General features: G+C 39.9%; 1 protein-coding gene across 3 annotated transcripts in view; it reads right to left on the bottom strand.

Moving 5' to 3' along the window:
* Positions 1–26459, bottom strand: part of TICRR (TOPBP1 interacting checkpoint and replication regulator) — a 45368-nt gene extending 18909 nt beyond the window's left edge. For 2 of the 3 annotated variants that reach the window (XM_072799769.1, XM_072799773.1), the window contains exons 1-15: positions 25703–26458; positions 20583–20862; positions 19412–19650; positions 18016–18250; positions 16910–17039; positions 12956–13095; positions 11751–11954; positions 9327–9478; positions 7436–7533; positions 6999–7092; positions 6835–6914; positions 6428–6667; positions 5834–5930; positions 3517–3574; positions 1328–1474 (exon numbers count right to left, since the gene is read on the bottom strand). In XM_072799769.1, coding sequence (XP_072655870.1) covers positions 1328–1474; positions 3517–3574; positions 5834–5930; positions 6428–6667; positions 6835–6914; positions 6999–7092; positions 7436–7533; positions 9327–9478; positions 11751–11954; positions 12956–13095; positions 16910–17039; positions 18016–18250; positions 19412–19650; positions 20583–20862; positions 25703–26365 — 2857 coding nt within the window. In that variant the 5' untranslated portion in view covers positions 26366–26458. Of the gene's footprint in view, positions 1–1327; positions 1475–3516; positions 3575–5833; positions 5931–6427; positions 6668–6834; positions 6915–6998; positions 7093–7435; positions 7534–9326; positions 9479–11750; positions 11955–12955; positions 13096–16909; positions 17040–18015; positions 18251–19411; positions 19651–20582; positions 20863–25702 lie in introns of all 3 variants that reach the window. The other variant, XM_072799771.1, reaches the window with a different exon arrangement.
* Positions 26460–27566: the final 1107 nt, after the last annotated feature.

Here is a 27566-nt window from a genome sequence, read left to right as displayed (position 1 = left end):
AAAGAGAAACTCAAGCAGACTTCACACTGAGCACAGAGCCTGACACAGAGCTTGATCTCACAACCTTGAGATCATGACCTGAGCTGAAACCAAGAGTCAGAGGCTTAACCAACTGCACCACCCAGGTACCCCTTATTTATTTATTTAAGACAGAGAGTGCACACATGGGAGGGAGTAAGGGAGGCAAGGAGGAGGAGAGGGGGAGAGAAAGCATCTCAAGCAGACTCCATGCTGAGTGCAGAACTGACACAGGGCTCCATCTTACAACCCTGAGATCACGACGACCTGAGATGAAGTAAAATATCAGATGTGTAATCAACTGAGCCACCCAGGCATCCTAACCTACTTAAGAAAAAAAAAGAGAGAGAGAGAGAGAGAGACAACGGAAGGTGGGTGTGGAGAAAATGGAACCCTCATACACTGGTAGTAGGAATGTAAAATGGTTTAGCCACTTTAGAAAACAATGCAGTATTTTCTCAAACAGTTAAACAGAGTTACCATATGGCTCTGTAATTTCATTCCAAGGCAAGTGCCTGAGAATTAAAAACATGTCTATATAAAATCTTGTACATGTTTACAGAAGCACTATTCATAACAGCTGAAAAGTAGAAACAACTCAAATGTCCACCAACTGATGAAGGGATAAATAAAAGGCAGTTTATCCATACAATGGTATATTACGGGCAATAAACAGAAATGAGGTGCTGAGATGTGCCACGACACCCATATAAAGTTTGAAAACATTATGCTAAATGAAAGATGCTGGTGTATACTGTAGGATTCCACTTATAAGAAATACCAACAAGAGGTGAATTCACAGAAACAGCAAGTAGAATGGTGGCTGCCTCCAGCTGGGAAAGTCAGGGGAAATGGAATGACTCCTAATGGATATGTGGTTTCTTTCTAGAATGATGAAAATCTGGAATTTGTGATAATGGTTGCACAACTTTGTGAATATAATGAAGACAGGTAAATCACATATTTTACTCAGTTACTAAAAGAACAAAAAAGAAAAAACAAAAACAAAAACAAAACCAAGCCAAAAAAATCCCCAAAAGACTAGAAAATAACCGGTCACTATCTTTCATTTCCTTTTCATTGGTTTTGTAAAATAGATGCTTGTCTGTGGAAACGACAGGAAGGGGAGGACTGAGCAGATACTAGGATTAAGTCTTCATTCAAGATTAGAGGGAGAGAGACACCCAGGGGAAAACTAATGGAACTTAGAGAGGAAAACAGGAGATCAATGAGCTTCTGCAACAGAGTCTGGAGGCTGCTTTGGATCCAAAAGCCCTCCCCTTCTCTTGGTTACCCTAAAACATGGTACCTTTGGTCCTCTTGAAGTTGTCAAGTTTACACTCTAGACCTTCCACTGCTGACACAGAGTGGCTTCTAGGTAACCCCCGTTTTGCCGATCTCTTTGAAGGAGAAATCATTTCCTGGTTGAAGAGATTTCTTCGAACTTTGGTCACTTCTGGAAAAAAAAAAAAACAAAAAAACAAAAGCATCTAATATTATCACTAATATGTGCCATATCTGGGAAAAGAAAGATACTCAGAGGCTGCTTAAGGAAAGTATTCTATAGACCAGCTTCTATATTCACATTTACTAATAGAATTTCCTTAAATATTATACTCACATGGTACATTCAAACTATTTATTTTTATTTTTATTTATTTTTTATTTTTTTATTTTGTTTTTTTTTTATTTATGATAGTCACACAGAGAGAGAGAGAGAGAGGCAGAGACACAGGCAGAGGGAGAAGCAGGCTCCATGCACTGGGAGCCCAATGTGGGATTCGATCCCGGGTCTCCAGGATCACGCCCTGGGCCAAAGGCAGGCGCTAAACCGCTGCGCTACCCAGGGATCCCTAAACTATTTAGTTTTAGAAATTCAGTTTGGGGACGCCTGGGTGGCTCAGCAGCTAAGCGTCTGCCTTTGGCTCAGGGTGTGATCCCGGAGTCTCAGGATCGAGTCCCACATCAGGCTTCCTGCATGGAGCCTGCTTCTCCCTCTGCCTGTGTCTCTCTGCCTCTCTCTGTGTCTCTCATGAATAAATAAATAAAATCTTTTAAAAATTAAAAAAAAAATTCAGTTTAAATCCAACTTTTCATAAGGAACATAAGGAAGGCCATCGCTTAAATTGGAGGCTATCCTCATTGTAAAGTGGACACAATCCTTAAGAGACTGGCATGTCTCTTAATGTAGATCAGGGTCTTTTTTTTTTTTTTTTTCCTTCCTAAAGATTTTATTTATTCATGAGAGACAGAGAGAGAGGCAGACACACACGCAGAGGGAGAAGTAGGCTCCCTGAGAGGAGGTGGGACTTGATCCCAAGATCACCACCTGAGCCAAAGGCAGATGCTCAATCACTGAGCCACACAGGTGTTCCAGGGTCATTTTAATAAAAACCAGTGTTATGAGGATTTTCCTCACCTTTGGCCTTTTAACTGCTTTGTATTCAGCTTAGCTCCAAGGAGAAAACTGTTCCTTCAATTCCACAAATCTTTCTTCTTAGGATATTTTACCAATTTACTAGGTTATTTTAAATGCTCTTCCTGACTCCAGAGCATGAGAATTTGTGGCCATTTAGACTCAAAGTTAGGAGAAATAGCTTCAGAGTCAAAAATTACTTGACAAAGCCAGCAGGGTGGCATGTTAATCTGAAGCAAGACGGCCTACTGAAGGCTCCTCAAACTTCACCAAGGATAAACTCTTTTGAGAGCAGGTCACTTAAATACAAATCAAATTAGCCATGATCCACAAGCTGGGAGGAGCCCTTATATTACCCACCGGGACCAACATTATTATTAAGGACATCAATAATACCCAAGTTAAAAAAAAAAAATGCCTGAAATGAATTTATGACTTGACAGCCAAATTTGATTTGCTACTTTGTTTTTTAAAAGTTTAATATTGAAAGTTTCAAAGAATACATCACACAGAGAATCATCACTAAAATCCACAACTGTCAACATATGTTTTCTCCCTCCACCTCTCTCTCTCTATATTTACACAATTCTTGCCATATCCAAGCACGGCATGGTAAGGTGGGGACATCTCAACCCTTCAGTTCCCTGTACTTCAGCACACATCTCCCAAGAATAAGGGCAAGTCACTCAGCATACTATCCAGCTTCCCATTTCTCTCATGGTCTCATGAGAGACCCTGTCCTCCTGGAAGTTAAGATCCAAACAGGGATCACCTAGTGCGTTCAGCTGCCACACTTAAAGTGCTTTCATCTAAATCAGTTTATCACTGCTTTTCCTTTTTGTGGCTTTCATAATAATGGTGTTTTTAAAAAAAGATTTCTGGCCAGTGATTTTGTAGAATGCAATATTTTGAGACTATGTGACTCTTATTCTCCTAGCACGTGGTATTTGGATATAATTAACGATTTGTATAATCATACAAAATTCTAATTTATAACTGTATACAGTTGCTAAAATAAATGAAATTAAACTAAGTTTGTCAAGCTAGTTAATAAATCTGTGCGCTAGGAGAGCACAGCTTACCTTGTACTGGATCTTTCACCGGAAGTGGAGGCTGCTGAACAGTAGAACGAGAGGTCTCCTAAAAGAGGAGTAAATTGGCATTCATTTAAAAGAATAAGAATTCCACGTGAAATCCTCTGACCCTTGCAGTTTCACTTGTAGGAATCCCTAACAGAAACACTTGTAAAATGAACAAAAACAGATATATGTTCCAAGGACACCGAAGCCTGCATTGTAATATAAAATAAAAAACACCTCAATATCCATAGAGTGAAACAAATTTTGATACATTCATCCAACGCAGACATTAAAAGATCAGGAAGACTTCTAGAAATAGAGAAAGAAGACCTATCTATGTACACAGAAACAAGCTCATAATGGGGATAAAGGAAAAAAAGAAAAGTAGAATAAGTACAGCAGGTTTGTACAACTGTTTTTTTTTTTTTTAAGATTTTATTTATTTATTCATGAGAGAGAGAGAGAGAGAGAGAGAGAGAGAGAGAAAGAGGCAGGCAGAGACACAGGCAGAGGGAGAAGCAGGCTCCATGCAAGGAGCCCCACGTGGGACTCGATCCTGGGTCTCCAGGATCATGCCCTGGGCTGAAGGCGGCACCAAACCGCTGGGCCATCAGGGCTGCTCTGTACAACTGTTTTTAATGCATATATGTGTGTATGACAGATGACACCTTGATGTGTGCTACTGCTGTATATATAGAAAACAACCTGGGACAGACACAGCAAATGGTCATCAAGAATTATTTTCTGGGGACATTGGGGTGGCTCAGCGGTTGAGTGTCTGCCTTAAGCTCAGGACGTGATCCCGGGGTCCCAGGATCAAGTCCCACATCGGGCTCCTTTCGGGGAGCCTGCTTCTCCCTCTGCCTATGTACCTGCCTCTCTCTCTCTCTCTCATATAAATAAATAAACAAATCTTTAAAAAAAATTATTCTCTGAAGAATGAACGGAGGAGGGACACTTTTTTTTTTTTAAGATTTTTAAATTTATTTATTCATGAGAGAGAGAGAGAGAGGGAGAGAGGCAGAGACATAGGCAGAGGAGAAGAAGGCTCCCCACTGAGAGCCTCATGCAGGACTTGACCCCAGGATCAGGACCTGAGCTGAAGGCAGACACTCAACCACTGAGCCACTCAAGTATCCCCCTTCTTCACTTTTAACTTTATAGGATTTTCTATTTTTTTCATGATGATTACGTATACCTTTTATAACTAAAAAATAAGGGAAAGCCCATATATATTAGAGGATGACTTCTCTTAAGAACTTATCTGTATTAATGTATTTGCTATTCAATAGTCAAAATTTAGATGCATCTAAACAATGGAATTGTTTTTAAAGCTTTTGTTTCTTTCCAATTATGCCAAAGCACTTCTTGAAGCATGAACTACCACATAAAGGCTGACTTAAGGAGTGCTAGAAAGGACTGCAAATCATTGTTAACATCTAGAGAGAGGAGGGCTGACACCTTTGTGGCCATCCACTTCTGGATTTCCCCACTCTCTAAATAGGTTTCCAAGATACACAAGATTTGCCTCTTTTTCACTTACATTTAAGGCATGGTAAGGAAGTGAACACCACTAACTCTTAACCACCCCACTTCCAATTCCAAAAGACACCTATCAATCTCTAGAAACAGCGCAAACCACTGCTGAGATGACTAATGCTGCTAAAGCTAGTTCTTACAGAATTAACTCTTCTCAGTTCATGCAGTTCAAAAAGTTTCAACACATTTTCTCTCCTTCCTTTTCAAGACATCAATTCAACTTAACAGACTCCAGCTGGGTTTTTCTTTTTTGCAACCAACAAAGCCTCAAGTTCTCACATCTACTGCCACCAAAATAACAGCGACCACTCAGCTTCACCACAGCCACCCCCTGCCCCACCTTACCAAAGTGAAACGCACTGATACCTTCTGGTCTGCAACGAAAGTCCTATTATGGTGCACATTCTTTTTCAATGGTCTCTTTGCCTAAGTTACTATTTTGAGTTTTCTTATCTCAAGATTTTTTTTTAATCTCAAGATTTTTTTTCAATCTCAAGATTTTTAATGAACTTACTCGCTCCTTTGTTTTTCTTTGTATCATCTCTAACCATCATACTTTTGAGTAAGATGGTTTATCTTTAACAAATTTATAGTTCTCTAGTTGTTGCATGCTTGTTGCATGCTGAATACTTGTTCATAAAAACATGTTTTATTTCTGTATCATCCACTGTCCACTTCCTCAAAGTAGAAACACTGCCCTTTCAAGCTTATTTATTGCGTCAACCCATGCTGGCAGAACAGATCTGGTAGCACTATTTCCTGTCCCTTAGAAATAACTTACGTTTTTTGTAGCTCTCTTGGACGCTTTGGGGATCTCAATTTGTCGAAGATTCTGTGAAACCTCTGCAATGCTTTTATGTCTTATTAATGCAGTTTTCCTTTTAAAAATAGAAACAACCAATATACATTCAACAGAGGTCATGAGTAAATTTGAAAAGAATCAGAGTTGAAAATAAAATAGTAATTAAATGAAAATCAGTTATCTTGGCATTAGTCTGAATTTGTAGCAAAACATGCCAACCTCACAATTTCCAAACCTTAACTACTATAAATTCAACTAGTTATGAACAATGAAGGGCATCAAAGAAAACAAAAAGTATGCTGAAGCTCTAAGCTTATCTCATAAAAGGCTCCTAGCTCCTGGAGACCCCATGTGGACAGGCAAGAAGGGCACCGTGGACTATGTAATTGATACTGTATATTCTCTGGATATTTAGAAGGGTGCCAGACACTGCATGTTAGGAATGCCAACAGATGGCTTCTGGGATTCAAACAGAAGGGCAACTAGTAATTCAAGGAATTCTATACCAAGCCAACCGCCCTCTGTCAGAACTACAAAAGTGCAGGTAATTCCCTCAATTCCTTGAGCTCCTACCTTCTCTTCTTAGCTGACCTGGTACGAAGCTCTTCCAACTGATCAAATTCAGTGCCACCCAACACTGACTTATGAGCACTTGACAGAAGAGGCACAGAAAGGAGGGGTGATATGTTCTCCTGTGTCACGGAGTCATCACTGAAAAAATCTAGAGGAAGGACACCAGCCAGCTTCTGAGGAATCATAAACCCTAGGCTGTCATAAAGATTTCCAAGTGTCTTCGGGATGGAGTCAATATACCTATGGAATAGATTGGTTAAATATGCAACAGTCACCGTTCCACCCTTCCTGTTCCATCCCTCATCTTTATGACATGAGAAACAGCCTTTACAATTCCATAATTCTCACATAATACCACATGTAGTTCCAGGTAAAACTGTTCTAAAGCTAGTAGTCATCAAACTCACAATCCCAAAATTTCTTCCAGGAACTTTGCTAGGTATGCTGAATCCTCAGTTAAACACACCATGCGCAGCAAGTCTGTCACCTGAAGAAGATATTTGAAAATTACCATGCTTTCTGCAGGGAAGCTTTCAGGCTTATTTCCAGCGTCACTAAGTTATATACTTGCCTCCTTCACCACCTGCTCCATCTCAACGATGCTTTCATGTATAGAAGGGCACTGCAGACACAGCTCCAAACGAAGAAATACCTGAAGCTGGCACCTCGACAGAAAAAAGTACTTGGTTTTATATATCTTGAGTGTCATTTTACTAAAAGCTCCTTCCTTAAGCAAAGATCTCTTTACATAAGAACCAACAACCAAGAAGAAGAGCCACTGCTTTCTCCAAATGATGATATGGTTATTAGGTAAATAGGTAACTCAAACTACACATCAGAACACCACAAAGAATCAGCCACAAAAAGCCTTAATGAGCAACTGGCAATCTAGTTTGATGTATTTATTTATCAATTCATCAATCAATTTAAAATTCATCCAAGTAAATCTTGGAGCTGTTTTGGAGTGACAGTAAAAAAACAAGTAAATAAATCAAGGTAGTTACTTACTCTCTGACTTTATCTTCATCCAGTTTTCCCCCTAGATTCTGTCGAAGACTTTTGCTAGTTTTTAAGAGGCTATTTTTTACTTGATTCAGGCAGGTCATCTGAAAATACAAAATTATTACACAAGAGAATATTGTGTTACTTATTATTTCTAATTTATTTCACAACTGATTAATGCCCTAAGAAGGGAAGTACATTCCCTTACGAATTGCTTCCTTATTTCACTTGAATGGAAAATAGTGAAATGAGTATCTGGGGCACCTGGGTGGCTCAGTCAGTTGAGCCATCCAACTCCTGGTCTCAGCTCAGGTCTTGATCTCGGGGTTGTGGGATCGAGCCCCACATTGGGCTCCGTACTTGATGCAGTCTGCTTGATATTCTCTCCCTCCCCTTCCACTCATATGTTCTCACTAAATAAATAAATTCTTAAAAAAAAAAAAGAAAGAAAAAGAAACATTCTTTCATATCTTCAAAAGGAATACGGTAAGAAGTATTTAAGAGAAAGGGGCATTGGAGGGCATCTGAGTGGATCAGTGGTTGAGCATCTGCTTTGGCTCAGGTCATGATCCTGGGATCCTGGGATCAAGTCCCACATTGGGCTCCCCACAGGGAACCTGCTTCTCCTTCTGCCTATGTCTATTTCTCTGTGTCTTTCAAGAATAAATAAAATACTGGGGATCCCTGGGTGGCGCAGCGGTTTGGCGCCTGCCTTTGGCCCAGTGCGCGATCCTGGAGACCCAGGATCGAATCCCACGTTGGGCTCCGATCCTGGAGACCCAGGATCGAATCCCACGTTGGGCTCCCGGTGCATGGAGCCTGCTTCTCCCTCTGCCTGTGTCTCTGCCTCTGTGTGTGTGTGTGTGACTATCATAAATAAATAAAAAAATAAAAAAAAAAGAATAAATAAAATTCTTAGAATAAAATAAAAAAGAAAGAAAAAAAGAAAAAGAAAAAAAGAAAGGGATGAGGGATACATACAACAAGCCTACATATCTGACCTTTCTTTAAAAAAAAAAAAAAAAAAATCCCTAACAGAGTAACTGAGAAATCTAAGGACTATAGGGGAATCTGGATGGCTCAGTTGGTGGAGCATCCAACTCTTGATCTCAAGGTTGTGAGTTCAAGCCCTGCACTGGGCATGGAGCCTACTTTTAAAAAAGTAATTAAGGATTAAACAACTCCTATCCATTTATTTTATTTATTTTTTTAAAAAGATTTTATTTATTTATTCATGAGAGACACAGAGAGAGAGAGGCAGAGAGACAGGCAGAGGGAGAAGCAGGCTCCATGCAGGGAGCCGGACATGGGACTCAATCCTGGGTCTCCAGAATCATGCCCTGGGCAGAAAGCAGCGCTTAACCGCTGAGCCACCCAGGCTGCCCCTCCTATCCATTTTAGAAGAGGCAGCTGGCTTTCACCACTAACCATGAATAAAGACAATGATACTACAGTCTAAACCAGTAGTGTGCAACACTCTCTGTGCAAAAGAATCATCTAGCAAGCTTTTTATAAGTTCCTATGCCCAGGACCCAAGCCCCAGAGATCTGTTTCAGTTGGTCTTGAGGAAGCCAGGCACCAGCATTTTAAAAGAATGTTCTAAGTGACTCTGGAGAAGAACCATTGGCTTGATACAGCTATCATGCAGTGGAGGACAGAGATTTCGTTAGAAAACAAGTACATGTTATTACCACTCACCTGGCCTGGTTCCTGAGTTTCTGTCTTACCAGTTTCACCATGTCCACCTTCCAAGGTCTGGACTTATGTTCACCCTCTTGCTTAATCTTACTTGTGAACCACACATCACATAATAGTCACTTCCCAGGACAAGTGAACCAAACCCACCAGTGAGCAACCAACCATTCCATCTATGACAGCAGCATCCATACTCTCTTACTTCTAATTCCTTGGTGCCCTTGGACTTTAGGAACGCTTTAATGGTTGAGATCATATTCCGAGCACATGAATGCAATGTGATTTCTCCTGCAGCCACAGTCTTTTGGTAATTTTCATGTATGTAAGATAGGAGGTCCTCTTCCGTTTTAAAATCTGTGAAAAAAACAACCAAACTGATCATGACATCCAACTGAAGTCATTGTACTATTTAAGCCAGTGGTTGTCAACTAAAATTTTGCCTCCTGGGGGACACCTGGCTTTGTTTGGGTTGCCAGACTGGGGAGGTGGATGCTCCTGGCATCTAGTGAGCAGAGGCCAGAGACCCAGGGACGCTGCTCAATATCTCCTAGCACAAAGGACAGCCCCCACAACAGAGAATGATCCCACCCAAAACGTCAATAGTGTAGAGGCTGAGCAATTACAGAGATGGTCATTTTAACGCTTTGCAAATCAAGTGTGCATGTTATAAATTTAAGGATAACCATTAACGGAAAATAAACTATAGGGGTGCCTGGCTGGCTCAGTTGGTGGAGCATGCAACTCTTGATCAGACAGATGTGAGTTTGAGCCCCACTCTGGGTGTAGAGACTACTTAAATATAAAATCTTTAAAAAAACCCACAATAACTATATAACCTCCAAACCTAACAGAAAGAAAAAAGAGGAATAAACAAAACTTAATCCCATAGCCTGCTAAAAAGGAAAAAAACTTTAGAAAGTACAAAATAAGACACCAAATACTATCCAAGCTTATCAGTAATTATAAACATTTATTTTACAAATACACTTGCTGGGTAAAAGGTAGAAACTATCAGATTGGATTAAGAAATTTCCTTACATTATATGTGTCAGGAAATATTGAGAGTATCAATGAAAGCAGAATATGGCAAACTTATATAATGCAGTTAAATTTATACTTAAAGGAAAATTCATAGACTTAAGTAATCTTTCAACAAAGAAAAAATAAAAACCAATTAGCTGAGGGTCCAACCCAAGAAATGACATGAGTTACGATAAGCCCTCAAAATGAAGGCAATGATAAATATAGGAACAAAAATAGGAAAAAAAATAAGAAACAAGAGATGTCAACAGAAACAAAAAAATGATTCTCTGAAAAGCCAAATACAGAAACCAATAGTAACACTGAGCCATTCTGAACAAGGGAAAGCATAAATAAGCAATATTAAAATGAAAAAAATAGAGAAAACATTTGAAATAACTAGTAAGAGGCAAGGTTGAAGTTCATTTTCTCCATAAAGGCACTCATTTATTTCAGCACATTTGCTGAAAAGATTATCCTTTGCCCACTAAATTACTGGGGCACCTTTGTCAAAAGCCAATGTGCCACTGTCAGACAGTTCTATTTATGCTCAGAATCTAGTCCAGAAACTGTGTTAATTATAGCACATGGTCTTGAGTGCTATTAATTTTGCTCCCCCTTGAATGGACCATCCACATCCTCAAATACTTCTACTAGCTCATTAAAGATGCTCTGTCTCATTCAAACTGATGATCATCTATGAATCTAGCATTCCACAGGCAAAAAAAAAAAAAGAAAAGAAAGACCAAAACTTTCAAGGAGCAGAAAAATTTTATTCCAGAATTCTCAAAAGATATCAAAGGTGACATTGTGCAGTTACTGCTCAAGGTCCATAAGCTATCTTTACAAGTCCTCTCACAGGACTGGCTCTGGCAGCGTTAACTAAGAAGGCGCCCTGAGAATGAGAAACCCACTGCAATTCTATCCATTTTTTAGAAAAGAAATAAAGAATAGGAAAATTAACATTACTGGATGAAATTCTTCCTCCCAATTCTCAAAGATTGCAATACCCTACAGCAATCACAAAGTTTTTCCCTTTCTCTTTATTCCTAAATGTATAAAGCTTCTTTAACCATTTATTCTACGGCCATGCCATGGCCCCTCTTGTGACTTTGGCATATGCCTATTCCCCATCTGGCACACTGTCTCTTATGTTCCTGTCATCTCAACTCTGCTCTCTCCTCAACGTCTAGCCTAGGCTCCACTGACTCTTCAGAAACTTCCTCAACCTGCTCCAGCCCAAGGCTGACCTTCCCATTCTCAACTCTTACTGTCTTTACTTCCCCAACAAGCAAGTCTTTCCTGTTGTAGATTCTTGGCTTTCTTATGTATTACGTTCATTAGTTTACTATGTATTTTATACATGTCTGTGTGCGTATATGTCTACACATATGAATTATCATTATCATCTTTGTGGTTGGGATAAACTGAGAACAGGACACAACCTTACTTTTATCGTATTCCCCATAACACACTTTGGGGGATGCAGCAGACATTTGATAAACATTCGTTAATTGAGAGACAGGATCAAAACTTATAAAAAATTGAGGGTATGAAAGAGCAAACATGGCCTTAAACACCCAAAAGCAATGGAATTGAGGAATACCTTTAGGCTTAGAGCTTCTTAGTATCCTTCCTCGGTTTTCCAGTTTATCTGCTGTCCTTCGACTCCCCTTCTCCCCAGCTGCATCTGGACTGCCATCTGGACACAACTTCTGAGCCTTTACATTCAGCCTTGCAACATTCAACATCTTTAAGGAGCGGCACATGGTATTCATCTTCTGCCTCACTGGAGTACGAGGGACCCCACCTATGGAAACAGCATCATGGGATGAAGAGTAAAATAGCTTTTACTTCTGCAGAATTAGGAGCCACTTTAATTCAGATTTAATATTCTGTGAAAAAATACTGAAATAAAGTATATCCCTTAAGGATGATCTGAATTAGGTGGTTCTTCCAACTCTTTGTAGCTACAATATAGAGTAGAAAGTTCTTCTTTAAACTGAAGTTTAGAGGGATCCCTGGGTGGCGCAGCGGTTTAGCGCCTGCCTTTGGCCCAGGGCGCGATCCTGGAGACCCAGGATCGAATCCCACGTCGGGCTCCCGCTGCATGGAGCCTGCTTCTCCCTCTGCCTGTGTCTCTGCCTCTCTCTCTCTCTGTGACTATCATAAGTAAATAAAAAAAAAAATAAATAAAAAAATAAAATAAAATAAACTGAAGTTTAGGAACTAAACACTGCAATAGGATCAGATGATTTTCAGTAAGGTAAATGCCAAACAGCTCCATTTCAGTGATCCCTCATGGTCAGAGTTGTGAGGAAGCTTCTGAAGGGCCACTGAGCAGTCTTCATCAAAAGCTACTTTTTCCCACTTTTTGACCCTGACAACTTATTCTAATGAAGCCGCTCAACGAATAAATCATATGCATGATGTACACTACGGTATTATTTATAATAACAAAAACTGAAAACAATCTGCTCAATAATGTAAGAATTTCATAAATTTCGTGACACAATGAAGTGAAATAGTAACTAAAAAGGCAAGGCAGCAGATTAGTATTTATGAGTAGCACACAAAGTTGTATTTATATTTCTGTTATAAGTAAAAATCGAAATGGTTTATTAAGAAGGTAGAATTATGGGCAATTTTTAACATCACTTTTGTATTAACATAATCATTCTCAAATTTGAAATGTAAGAACTCATCCTTCTCTTATTCAGTTACCATTTCAACCTCATTTCAGGGAACGCCAGTCTTCTAAAACATACACACTCAAAAAAGACTGCCTCAAGAAAAAGTCTGTGTGCATACGTTTCTTTTTGCTGTCTTCCTGATTGGATACACTGGATTCCTCCCGAGACTTTCTTTGGTAGAGCTCCGACAGGCAACACGTTAATTCATTTTCAGTTTTGGAAGACTCTTCCTTATTAGATGAGGCAGCCTGTAGTAACCTATGAAGAAGGCAAGAGGTCTAGTATAAAGCTGAAATTCTGGTTTTTCCAAAATGCTTTAATAATGCATTATCCTTTTAAAAGCTAATCAAAAGATGTCTGCACAAGAAGTCTTCAAAAATATATCTTCTCAAAACAAAAACAAAAACAAAAACAAAAACAAAAACAAAACAATATCTTCTCAGGAGGGAAATGTAGGTCTCTTCTCAGGATTTAAACACGCAGGTGGGGGGTCGAGGGGGGGCGGCCTGGATGGCTCAGTGGTTTGAGTGTCTGCCTTCTGCTTAGGTCATGATCCCTGGGTCCTGGGACCAAGTCCCACATCGGGCTCCCTGCAGGGTGCCTGCTTCTCCCTCTGCCTCTCTCTGTGTGTCTCTCATGAATAAATAAAATCTTTAAAATAAATAAATATTTAAAAATAAACAGACTCAGGAACAAAAAATATCTGTTCTTAAAATCAGTAATCATTACATGTGGTACTGACAGCTTTATTAATAAGATTAAAGATTTTATATATTTATTTGAGAGAGAGAGAGAATCTGAAGCAGACTCCACAATAAGCACAGAGCCTGACACAGGGCTCAATCCCACAATGGTGAGAGCATGACCTGAGCCGAAACCAAGAGTCAGACACTTAACTGATTGAACCACCCAGGTGTCCCTATTAATAAGATTCTTAATGTCCTCAGGTATACGTCTAATGAAACTATTCCAGTTATTTTTTACTCAGTGTCCAAACATTAAAGTATAAGATGACATAACAGTATAATAAGTGTCACAGCAGCATCTAAAGAATTCTTTCAGGGATCCCTGGGTGGCTCAGTGGTTTAGCGTCTGCCTTTGGCCCAGGGCATGATCCTGGAGTCTCAGGATCGAGTCCCGCATCAGGCTCCTGGCATGGAGCCTGTTTCTCCCTCTGCCTGTGTCTCTGCCTCTCTCTCTCTCTCTCTCTCTCTCTATCATGAATAAATAAAATCTTAAATAAATAAATAAATAAATAAATAAATAAATAAATAAATAATTCTTTCACATCATAGTATAAACTAATTTGGGATTGATGAGAAAGGGAGAAGTGGGGCAGAGGGGATAATTGGTTATTAAATGCTTTTCTGTCTAGGGCTACTATCAGTCACTAAGCAAACTAGGAAACTCACCCAACTTTCAAAACGTATTACTTGTATTTCACTATCTTCCATTTTGTGATATGATTTGATTTAGAGGAGAGTTATGGTGACATTACTTGAATCTGCTGGGACCCTCGGGTTCACATGTGCAGCAGATCTAAAGCAGACTGATTGTCCCTAAGTGTGCTGGGATTGCCTTTTACTGAGGGGTTTTTCTTTCTGTTAATTTTTTAGAACTTCTGAACTTTTCAAATACACAGAAAAGTAGAGAAAGCATTATTAGATATGTACCCCTCAGCAAGACTAAATACTTGCTAACAATTTACCCTTTTATTTCAGATTGTTTTAATGAAATTACACATTATACATAGAAAAGTCCCAATCTTTTCCCATACCTTCTTTCCAGAGGTTTCCTAGACCCGTGTGTCTTTTATAGAGGCATACTTATGTATCAAAGCCAACATAATTGCTATTATACATTCTAAGTTTTTAAAAATATCATACATCAATTTGCAATTTTCTGTCTGTACTCCACATATTTCTCATGAGCATATAAACAGCTCTAGTTTATTCAGTTTACTAATCTATAATATTTTATCATATAACCATAGTTTGTTTATCCACTTCCCACTGAGACACAGCTGGTTCTTTCCACTTTTTCACTTTGAATGACTGGCAATGAACAACTGAGTGTATCTCTCTCATTTGTACAAATACTTCTTTAACAGAAACACATACAGGTGGAATTGCTGGTTGTCAGTATGTAATGTTTCTGCTCCACTAGGAATACAAACTGCTCTCTGAAATGGTTGCAACCGTTTACAATCCTATCATCCACAGTGTTCTTATTTTTCTGTGTGCTAGATCAGAATTATTGACCTGGGACAATCTAATGGGTATAAGATAGAATCTTGTGGGGTTTTTCTTATTGGAGTTTTCATTTTGATTTGCCTAAACTGAGCATTATTATTTTTTTCAAGTAAGTTCTATGCCCTTCCTACAACTTTCAAGTTTTCACATTTGTTTTTAAAAATGTATTAGGAATTTATCATTGTGTATGCTGTGAAGTAGAAATCTAATTTTTATCTTTTTTCTTCTGGAGAGCCAATTGCCACACCGCCATTTATTAAACAGTCTATTCTTTCCCAGATTTATAATTCTGCCTCTGTCATTTACCAAGCTCCCATACAAATGTGGGTCATTTTGGGGGCTCTCTAGGGTTGCATGGGTTTCTCTGTCAATCACTGCACCAATACCACACTGCCTTACTCATTAGAACTTTACGGTAAATACTGCTATCATAGAGGGGAAAAAGCACCTGTTCTGTCTTAGCCCTTTTGAGTTGTACTGTGTTCATGAATCAGAAGACTTCTTATTAAGTCAATTATTTCCAAATTGACCTATAGACTCAGTGCACTCTTGGTCAAAAATCCCAGTAAGCTTTTCTGGTGGAAATTAACAAACTAATTCTATAATTTACAGTGAAATGCAAAGGATCTAGTATAGTCAAAGCAATTCTGAAAACAAAACAAAGTTGCAAGGACTAAGACTACCTGATTACAGTACTCCAGATAATGTGATATTAACAATTTCTGGACTAGATTCTTTTCAGAAATAGACCTATAAGATGGTGGTGAATGGATTCTGACAAAGGTACCACAGTAATTCAGTGAGCAAAAGAGTATTTTTTAGCAAATGGAGTTTGAACAAATGGTTATCTCTATAGCAAAAATAAATCTTTACTTTATCTCTTAATACTATTTTTTTAATTTCTGCTTTATCTTTTAGATTTCTTTCTTTTTTTTTTTTTATGATTTATTTCCTTATTTTAGAGAGAGTGCACCCAGGGGATAGAGGGCAGGGGGAAAAAGAGAATCTCAAGCAGACTCACTACCAAGCACAGAGCCGCATGTGGACTCAATCCCATTACCCCAAGATTAACACCTAAGCCAAAATCAAGAGTTAGTAGCTTAACCAAGTCACCCAGGCACCCCTCTTCTACATTTCTAGTATGGTTTGTGTCTTTAAAAAAAGAAAATTGCTCGATTTTGTTATAGATTATTTTACTTGGCTTCTCAAGGAATCAATTTAGGTTTGTTGATTTCTACTGTTTCTGTGATTCATATTTTTCTTATCTTTATTACTGTCTTGTTTTTTGGGTTTACTATTCTCTTGCGTTATTTCCTGTACTGAAACCTTAGTTAATTGATTTTTTAACTTTTCTTCCTTAAAAGATAGTTTAAGCTCTATAAATCTTCCTTTACATATAAACTTAGCTGCATAACAAATGTATTATTTTTCATTTTTACTGAGATTTAATACTAAATATTTTCTGACTTTCATAATGAGAGCATTTTATTTTTGTAATTAATTTTTTCCAATTTTTTTTTTTATTGTGGTAAAATATACATCCCATGAATACATTCCATCCAATCCCTTTTAAGTACACAGTTCAGGGGTATTAAGCAGATTCCTAATGTTGTGCTACCGATACCTCCAACCATCTCCAGAACTCTCATCTTGTAAAACTGAAACTCTAAACTGAGTAAACAATGTGCTGCCCATTTGTAATTAGTTTTTAATGTTATTATTGAAAATAATACTAAGAAAATGTGATATGCTAAACAAACAAGCCCATATGTAGGTGAGAGCTGATTTTATCAATCAATATCCAGAGAAAAAAGTTTTACCAAAATGACTCCATCAAACTTGAACTGGCACCACTAAGGTTGGAGGAAGGAAACCACTTCTCCACAACAGCTGCATTCCAGGGATCAGTGCGGCCAAGCTCCTGTTGGGCCCACTCTGGAACAAGAGGAGCTATAGGGACAAGGGCAGAGATGGGAGAGGAAGGACAGAAAAAGAGGCATTAGGACCAAAGTGGAGAATTTAAGTGCTCCTCCCTCGCACTGGTGGCATTCTTACAAAGGACACACAAAGCCACATCAATAACAACCTTCCTTCATCCGTACTACCAACTCCAATCAGCTTATGTTGTCTATGAAAAATGCTACTCCAATAATCCACAATTGCAGGTTTGTTCACATTTCTCAAACAGAACAGACATGCACCCTTCTCAGAGTCTTGGTGCTTAGGGTTGCCTCTATCAGCAATGTTCTCTCCATACCACTTCCTTCAAGCCTTTGCTCAAATACTACTTTATCAACAAGATTGTTTAAAATTGCAACCCTCCCACCCGACACTTCCTATTCCTTTTTTCCTGCTTTATTATGATGGCACTTATCTCTTTCAAACATACTATGCAATTTCCTTATTTATTGTCCTATTTCCCCTGACTAAATGGTACACTATATAAGAACAGAGACTCTGGTCTATATTGTTCTCTGATATTCCCATCATTTAGAACAGTGCCTGCCATAGCAGTCCCTCAATAAATCTGCTGAATAAATGAAGTAAGTATTAAATTGGTTATACTTATATATACCTAGCATAAATAAAGTTTGCATCATATTAGTGACAATTCAACAAATTGGAAGGTAGACAGAATTATAATAATTTTATATGCAGTCTTCATTAAATGTATTAAAACAGGTTTCATCTTATACCGTTGATTTCAAACTAGTTTCACAGAGCTTTTAGACTCCTCAGAAGCACTTCAAAATTTCTATAAACGATGATGATTTAAATTGCCTAAAGTATTACTGTAGGTTGCTCTTATCTGTTTTATAATAGATATTGGGGTTTTACTAAGAGCACAGTGAAAAAAAATTCTGATGGTGGAAAAAACTATAAACCACTGTCCTGGAGTATCTTAGTTATTGGTTCAAAAGCTTACCGCAGGTAGCTGGATCTTCAAGTGAATTGTGAATCTGATGTAATACAATATCCATAACATCAAAAAAAGGGGAAGCTGTATCCTGGGAGCTCTCTGCCACAACTGTCTGGAAAAAATGTCTTTGAAATTCAGCTTCCTCAGTGCGGAACACAGTGAGAATTGTAGCATTGGTAGAGAGGGGGGAAATAACTCCTGTGATGGGGGGCCAGCCTTCACCAGGGTCCACACTGGCAACCTACATCAGAAGTTCTAATTAGTTGAGAAGATTATTGACCTATGGCTAAGAAGTATGCAGCTTAGTAAAAAAAAAAAAAAAAAAAAAAAAAAAGATAGTATCCCCCAATGATTACTATTATAAAAGAGAAAACTGTGGAAAAGACAGGCTGGATAGGTATTAGTGCTAGAATTGAATTTAGTGACCATATAATGCTAATCTCTCAATTTACAAATAAGAAAAATCTAAGGTTACCAGGAATATTTACTAAGCACTTATTATGTGTTTATTATAACTGAGTCCTCACAACCACTCTGAGGTAAAAATGATTATTATACCCATTTTACAGAGGAGGAATTAAGGCTGAGGAATCAATAACCTCTTTCAGGTCACTCAGTAAGACACAGAAGCCAGGTGCATATGAATTCAAAACCCATGCTCTTAACCGTGAGGCAATACTACCACTTAAGGGATTTACTCAGATCACAAGGTTGGGCAGCAGAGCTGAGACCAACCCAAACGGCCTGACTCCTGCCCCAAGTGCTCTTCCCATCAGAACACACAACTCTTAGAACATCAGTTCAGAGACTATACAGTTCTTCTCTAAATGTCTCACAATGGGATCCAGAAGACAGAAGCCTTCTGAGGTTACAAAGGCAAAAGACAAAGTAAGAAATTTGCTGGTCATTTAAAAATAATCATCACTAAATAAATAAATAAATAAATAAATAAATAAATAAATAAATAATCATCACCTTTCAATCAAATCTGAGTATGTATGTATTTTTCAGAAGACATTTCTAAATTTGTATAACTAGTAAACACTATTAAATCTAATTTTACAGTGTAGGGCTTTTTAAAAATGATATTATATAAAAATTTATAATAGAACACTTACAAAATAACGAGAAATCAGGCATTATTTCACCACCCTAAACTAATACTTGCATTCCATTCAGTCCACTACCTTTTCCCCCCCTGCTAATATAATTTAACTTCATTGGAATCAAGGTACAGGCAATTTTATAAGCTGTTTCTTCACTAATGAGCATTGTCACGATGCTACAAGCATCACTGAAACTACGTTTTGTAGAACAATCCTTGGCATCTCATAAACACACTAATTTCACCTCATCAGTGTGCTTCTAGACCAGAAGAATTTAGCATGCGCCAGAAACCTACCAAGTGTACCTCTTCGGCAGTCAGTCTGCTTATCAGCTGCTGAAATAACATCTTTTGAGTTGATTTATTCTCCTCTGGACTTTGCAGCATCCAGCTATCAGTGCCCAAACTGCTACTTGCTGGGAGACACCACTGGCTTGCTGTGCCTTTTAGAAAAATTCTGACTGGTTTCTGAAAATGTCTCTGATGCATGGCCAAGGGCTCTAGAGTAACTGTCCATGTTTCTTGAATCTCTTTCCCTATTAGAAATAAAGAATATTAAAATTTTAATGTAATAGTTACTAAAAACAGATTTAATAGTAAGAAAAAAATGAGATTGTCAGTTGTGGTACTAGTATTGTCATTTCACACTTCAACCCTCATTCTACTGCCAACAGGCTAGTATAGCAAGTGCATTTCATTCTACAGGAAGAGCTATAAATGAACGGACAGTGAGGGTACAACTAAATGCCAGCACTTCTCAATAATTATGCCTTAGAAATAAATATTTAAGCAATGCTCATTACTTATTAAAAAAAAGACATTATTGCTTCTTGAATTCATAAATACAATATATCACATCTTATGAGAATGTTAAATTCTAAAGATTATGACAAAACTGCTTACACAAACTACTCTTGAGATTTCCTTAAACTGCACATAATATATAACATAGTTTTATGTATACAACTCTATATGGTAGGACTCCTGTGTGAATATGGGATTCAGAAAGAAGATTCACTATACAGTAGATCATACAGTAAAACAAATTTATGAAGTCTAACATGGTAACGAGCACCATTTTTACAAACTGTTTACTAATTTATTGTTTCTTCTCTTCATCAATCATTGCTTCTCTGTGGTCTTCAATTTATCAGTCTCGTCTATGAGGCAGGAAATCTTGCCACCCCTTTGCTTAGGCACCTGAACAATATTACCTTCTTTGCAATAGCTGGGAAATTCTTTAAAAATCACTTGCTAGTTCTTTTTATAGGTGGGCTGGTAGTTATCCTGTGCCTGTGTTTAACACTTTCCTGTGGTACCTGATCCTGCACAGACATCTTGATTATAAGCATTCACTGAGTGCCTAGACTGTGGGAAACTCTAAAGAAGTGAAAAGCATGGACTTGCCTTGAAGAAATCAACATGCCTGAGACCATAAAGCGTCCCTCCCAAAAGAGTATCTGGTTACCTTCAAGAGGGAGAAATAACGTTCCTTCAGTCCGTGGAAATGAGGCTTCGTATGCAGGAGAATTATAGAGCAAACAGTTTAAAGTGGCATCAGGTGGCAGAATTGAAATCCATGAAGAGAGGGGAGATTCAGTTGACCGGTTTTTTTCACCACCGAGCAGTATTTTCCCAGCTTTTGCACAATCCTGGCTGAAAGTTTCGGAGGGTAAGATAGTGCCTCCTACAAGGTGGAGCAGTTCACACATTGTCCAGTACCCAACGTGGTCCGGGGATTCCCACAACTAAAATAAAAATGACAACGAACCTCAGGTGGTTATAAACGGGGCATCCGGGTGAGACTCAGCTCTATAAGCCCGTGGAAACGAGCCTTGGAAATCCCTTTCACTGAAGATGGCACCGAAGGCGAAGAAGGAAGCCCCTGCCCCTCCCAAAACCGAAGCCAAAGCAAAGGCTTTGAAAGCTAAGAAAGCAGTGCTGAAAGGCGGCACAGTCACAAAAAAAGATTTGTAAGGCACCTACATTCCTACGACCCAAGACCCTGCGTCCCCAAAGGCAGCCCAAATATCCTCGAAAGAGCGCCCCCAGGAGAAACAAGCTTGATCACAACGCCATCAAGTTCCCCCTGACTGAGTCAGCCATAAAGAAAATAGAAGACAACAACACACTTGTGTTCATGTGGATGTCAAGGCCAATAAGCACCAGATCAAACAGGCTGTGAGGAAGCTCTATGACATTGATGTGGCCAAGGTCAACACCTTGATCAGGCCTGATGAAGAGAAGAAAGCATATGTTCGACTGGCTCCTGACTATGATGCTTTATGTTGCCAACAAAATTGGGATCATCTAAACTGAGTCCAGCTGGCTATAAATCTAAATTTTTTCACCATAAAAATAAATAATAAAAAATAATAATAAACAAACGGGGCATCCACAAATAAAGCTTGGGGAGAGCAGGAGAGAGTAAAGTTGATATCTACATTAAAGGATCAAATGAAATAATTACTGTATTTAAGCCAAACACAAATAATGGCTAGTATCCTGCTACTGTACAGCCTGCTCTCACTACTGCCTTCGTCATCTGTTGCCTGGATTCTTACTGTACAGCCGCTGAAGTCTGTGTCCTGCTTCTAATCTGTCCTCCATGTTGTTCTAAGTATTCTTCCAAATCACAAATTTGATCATGTTACTTCTCCAAATACTTTCAAGGGCTTCCCACTGCCTCCATGATAAAGTAACTCTTGGGCATAGCCCAGCCCTAAACAACCTTTCCAAAGACATTATCTTTCCCTCACCCATCACTACCTTCCAGGCACACTGAACCATTTACTGTTTCCAGAACACACCTAACTGATTTTCCACACTTTGGTTCATTCGTTCTGTTTCCCGTGCTTTCCCCCTCTTCTCCAACTTGGGTAATCTAGCTCAAATCCTGCTTTCTCTGTAAAAGCCAGTCTTTATTTCCTCACTGCAAAGTGTTCAATTTTCTTTTAACAAACTTTTATAGACCATGGATTAGCAAGACCCAGTCCTGTCTTCTAAAATCTTAAAGTTGGGGATGGAATGAGTAAAACAGCAATAATATGAAATATTTAACAGCACAATATAACATGACAATATTCAAGTAATATGGGAACATGATGGAAGTGCATCTACTCCAAAATACAGCTATTATGCTGGTTTACCTACTCTACAGGAGTTAACAACTGTAAACCATAAGTTGCTATGGAATGTAAGGTCTTCCAGTCATCTCCAAACTTTTCCTTTATTCAAGTTTAAAAAGGGGCATAAGAGTGCTAAAGATCACAGCAAGACAAGGACAAACTGATCCAAGAACCATTTTGGATAGTGTTTTTAAAACAGGGGTCATGACCCTTTGATGGATCAATTGGCTAAGGATCAACAGCAAAAAACAAAAACAAAAACAAAACAAACAAAAAAACAGAATAGAAAGTATAAGAGCCCAAAAGAAAATATCTCACAGTGTAGATAAACAATATATTGTAAAACTTTTGTTTCAGCTATGCATGCCAGTTTAGAAATTAATCAATTAATATGTCCTGTTAACCATTCATATGTCCTTGCCTGTGTTCATTGCTATGGGGGACAACAGTAAGCTGGCTCATCTACCAGAGATCCTGATTAGGAAGGATTTTCTGCCGAAGAGAAACAAAAAATTTGTTGAAGTTGTTAGAAATTCTGGCTAGAGGACATCCAGGGAAAAAAAAATTTTTTTTTTTTTTTTGCTCATCAGCTGAAAGGTAAAGTTTTAATAAGAGTTGAAAAGATATCAACTTTTGATGAGAAGTAATATATGCACAGGATTAAAAAAATCAGTATATAGAATACAGTTACATTTTTCACTTCTATGCATATTGCAGATTAAGTGAGAGGAAAATCTTAGTGATAGTTTAAAATTTGGAGACTTATAAATGTCCACAACACTATAAATTCAGGGGCACCTGGCTGGCTCAGTCAGTAGAGCATCTGATTCTTGATACCAGGGTTAAGTTCAAGCCCCACGTTGGGCGCAGAGACTACTTAAAAAAAAAAAGCAGAGACTACTTAAAAAAAAAAAAATCTTAAAAAAAAAAAAAAAAAAGACTATAAACTCCAAGAGAGCAGGAACTACACGTGTCTGGTTCACTAATGGTACATCCAGCACATCTAGCAAATATGTAATAAATGGGTGAATAAATGAGAGGCATAAAGTCAAAAGCGTGCCAGTGATCTCCCATGCTCCCTTTTATCCTGCAAGAGTCCTGTGCTTGGATCCCTCCTCCCCTAGGCTGAGTCCACGTTCTATTTCCTCCAGTTGTTTCCCAGACTGTGAGCTCCACAAGACAGGACATGGATTTTTCTCTACTCCTTATAGCAAGAGGTCTCCAAGGACAGAAACTAAAGCTCCCTTTTGTCTCTAGTGTGGCTGGGCAGAGGCTTTCCAAATAGGAAAAGATGAATCTTAACCAGAAAAAAAAAATCCCAGAAAAGTTTGATAGGCATTTTCTTAGGGGAAACAACATAGCAGATGTGAGAAGGAAAGCCTCAGAGAGGACCCATTCCCTCAGATGGTAGAATGTGAGAACTGAAAGAGATCTTTAAAAAGATTCGGTCAATCTATTTATTGCAATGCTATTCCAAAAAGAGAAAAAGGAGAAAAATCTCCAAGCCCCATCTGCTAAGATTTATTTCTAGCCAGTTTCTGATATAATTCCAGAATAAAGTTTTTGGTGTGACTTGGTGTCAGTTATCCCAAATCAAGCAGTTAGGTCTTGTGTACTATGTCCAAAACTTGATTTGTTGCCTTAACAAATTTTAAGTTCTAGAATTCCATTTTCTCAAATGTTTACAATCACCTTGAAGACCTTTGTTCTTTTTCTTTGACAAGCCACTGCTGCCTTATTTTGGATTTACGATGTCTTTTTTGAGCTTTGTGTGTGAAAGCATGTTGGAAATTTTAACATTGTATTATCATTCTTTAGGTACCTGCTCATTTTCCATTTGTAATCTTGCAATTTAACCCACTCCTAGTTTAATGACATGTGTTTCCAATAAGTGGAAACACATGCCCACTTATTTGACCTGGTTAAGCCACTGCCCAGCAATTAGAAGAAACTGCGCACTTTTACTGTCTAGAAAAGGACATGTGCTTTCTGAAACAAACTAAGCTTATTTCCAGTTCAAATTTTTATACCTGCTCTTTGCCTGGAATGTTCTTTCCCAACCTTCCTGTTCCTCCTCTGTCACCTCCTCTGCTCATAGAGCACTCCCGACCCTTTATACAACAGTCCCCCACCCTTCTACCTTTTCCTGCTCACCTGTTTATTCTTATCTGTTTAATGTATCTTCCTCACTAGAAGGTAAACCACCTCAGCTGACCACCACACCCCTCCACAGCTCTAACAGTATAGTGGGCACTGGATGTAATGGCTTCTCAATGATTTTTTTTTCTAAGATTTTATTTATTTATACTTGAGAGATACAGAGAGAGGCAGAGACATAGGCAGAGGGAGAAGCAGGCTCCCTGCAAGTAGCCCCATTTGGCACTCGAGCCCAGGACCCCAGGATCACCACCTGAGCTGAAGGCAGACACTCAACCACTGAGCCACCCAGGCGTCCCTCTCAATGACTATTTGTTCACTAAATGAAGATGACAGAAGGAAAATGCTAAGGGTAAAAGTACATATTTATCTCTGTGTATTTAACGGAAGCAGAGGTCCTACTGGCTCAATAAAGATCCAAATGAGCCATTTACCATTGTAAGTACCCAAATTCATTCCACTTACAATGTTCAGCGACATGCATCTGCAGGGAATACAAAGGTGTGTGTGTGTACCTGCCTTTGAGGTATTTTAGACTAAATGAAAGGCGATTTGCACAATTGGAACCTATAACCCGGAAAGGGTAGGTGCCACAAAAGTGCATGGAAATTCAGTTGAGGCTGAGTAGTTGCCACGGGGCAAGGCTAGAGAGGAGTTTAAACAGGCATAGCAGAGTGAGCGCTGGCATTCAGGGTGACTGGTAAGACAGAACAAGCAGTCAAGATTTGTTGAACGACTAGAGGATGCTTCAATAATATGCTGGAGGGGGAATCCCTGGGTGGCTCAGCGGTTTAGCACCTGCCTTCAGCCCAGGGCGTGATCCTGGAGTCCCGGGATCGAATCCTCCTTCGGGCTCCCTGCATGGAGCCTGCTTTTTTCTCTCTTTCTCTCTCTCTCATGAATACAATCTTAAAATAATAATAACAACAACAATAATAATAATAATAATAATAATAATAATAATATGCTGGAGGATTCGTAGGAAAAGTAGAACCGGGGAAGGCAGACAGGACCCAAATAATAATAATAATAATAATATGCTGGAGGATTCGTAGGAAAAGTAGAACCGGGGAAGGCAGACAGGACCCAAATTATGAAGGACCTTAAATGCTGACCTTAGGATGTACCAAGGATCTACTTACCTATCGTCCCAGTTCGTAATCACAGGACTCTCCTTCTGAAGGAGACACATGCTGGTCGTGCTAGTCTCGTTCTGGGTCTCCCCGCCTCTGCGGAGACACCGCCAGGTCCCGGTCAGCCAGCAGGACACCGCGCGCCAAGTCAGAGCTCACCGCGAACTTACCTTAGGCCACTCGGTGGTATCCAGCCAGTACAAGGTGATTTTTCGGGCGATCATGACTTCCTGGACTCTCTTGGGCAGCAGCTTCTCCATCACCTGCCTCGGGGGAGGCGGCAGGCGCTGGGCCTGGGCCTCGCAGCCGGACACGAACTGCAGCAGCTCCCTCTGCGAATGCGGACAGGGAGCCAGCAGGAAGACCGCGTTCACGAAGCCCCCGAGCGCAGCCTCGGCCTCCCTGGCCTCGCCCTCCACGTCCAGCAGTCTCCTCCCGCTGCTGCGAAGGATCGGCTTCGTGGGCGACGTGATCTCGGGCCGGTCCCACTGGTAGTCCAGCAGCGTCTCCATCAGGGCGCCGTGCGTGTGGCTGGCCCTGGGCGCGGGGCCCGGCAGGTGGGCGCCGTGGGCGCCGGCCCCGAGCCTGGCGTCCAGCTCCTCCTCGAAGTCCTCCCAGGAGCGGGCCCCCAGTTCACGGAAGTCAGACACGCGGGACTGCCGGCCCCGCGCCCCCTGAGAGTCGAAGAACTTGAAGGCCCAGCGGACCCTGGCCAGGCCGAACCGGCAACTCAGGTAGGTGAGGAGGCGCAGGGCTGCCCGCCGGACTGAGCTCCGGCCGGCGGCACCGCCCGCGGTGTCCAGCAGCAGCATCACGTTGTGACAGCAGGCCATGGCGCCCGCGCCGCAGCCCCGGAGCTCCAGCCGCGGGCCTCGCTTCAGAGAACCAGCGCCATTCACCGCTTCCCTCAGGAGCTGCGGTGGAAAAGCTCCCGCGCTCTCCGAGTGCTCCTGCCATTGGCGGAGCCCTCCCCCAAAATCAGCTCCTATTGGTCGCTTGCCTTACGTACCTTACGTGAGTAACTTCCATCCTGGGCGCTGATTGGAAGGGAGACGGAGAAGCCCTCTGCCTAATTGGCGGAGGGCGTGGCCGTGAGCGGGGCCCCGTGTTCCGGGAGAAACTTCACATTCATTGGCTGAGGCCTTCGTTTTAAAATTTAAAGAGGTTGTGCTTCGGGGGCGTGTCCTTAAGTTTCCCTTTTGGGCTGGAGGCCGGCGTTTGGGCGATTGTGCGCAGGCGCGGGTGCGGGCTGCTGGGAGGAGTTTACTAAGTTTGCAAACTTGGTAGTGGGAGGGAATTGGATGGAGAAGGTCTGATTCAGACTGGGATGAAGCCACCCCAGGCTTTCTATGGAGTAGAATCTGATGATAAAGACTTCCGTTTTCTGTGATTTAAGAAAAAAGTTTTAACAAGTTCATTTCCTTTGTCCCAATGATTTCAAGGAGTTTCTCTGAAGAAGATAATTAGATACAAATGAAAGACGTATGTTTATCAGAGTCAGCTAACTTGAGAAAAATTGGAAAACAGCTCAAATGGGAACTGGCAATGGTTAATGCATGGTACACCCTAAAGGGAAGGAACATCCTGTAGCTTTTTATATGTAATAGTAGATTAAAAAAAAAAAAAAAAGGACTACCAAACTGCATGCAGTGAGAACCCTGGATTTTCTATGTGAATATTTTTATTATTTTTTAAAGATTTTATTAATTTATTCATAAGAGGCACAGAGAGAGGCAGAGACACGAACAGAGGGAGAAGCAGACTTCTCGAAGGGAGCCCCCATGGGGGACTGGATCCCAAGACCCCAGGATCATGCCCTGAGCAGAAGGCAGATGTTCAACCGCTGAACCACCTAGGCATCCCTATGTGTATATTTTTAAACTGTTAAGATAAAACTGTACAGAAAGTTGTCTGTCATGGTTTCTGGGTGATGACATTATGCTGATTTACTTTTTAAAATTATATTACTCTTTCCTAAATTGTGTATAATTTTGTATTTCCTTGTTACTTTTATAGTAGCGGGGAATATACTTA

The sequence above is a fragment of the Canis lupus genome, chromosome 2 (genome assembly GCF_048164855.1).
Source record: "Canis lupus baileyi chromosome 2, mCanLup2.hap1, whole genome shotgun sequence".
NCBI classification, from domain to species: domain Eukaryota; kingdom Metazoa; phylum Chordata; class Mammalia; order Carnivora; family Canidae; genus Canis; species Canis lupus.
The sequence above is the reverse complement of the archived record's forward strand: the minus strand, read 5'-3'. Positions and strand labels throughout refer to the sequence as shown.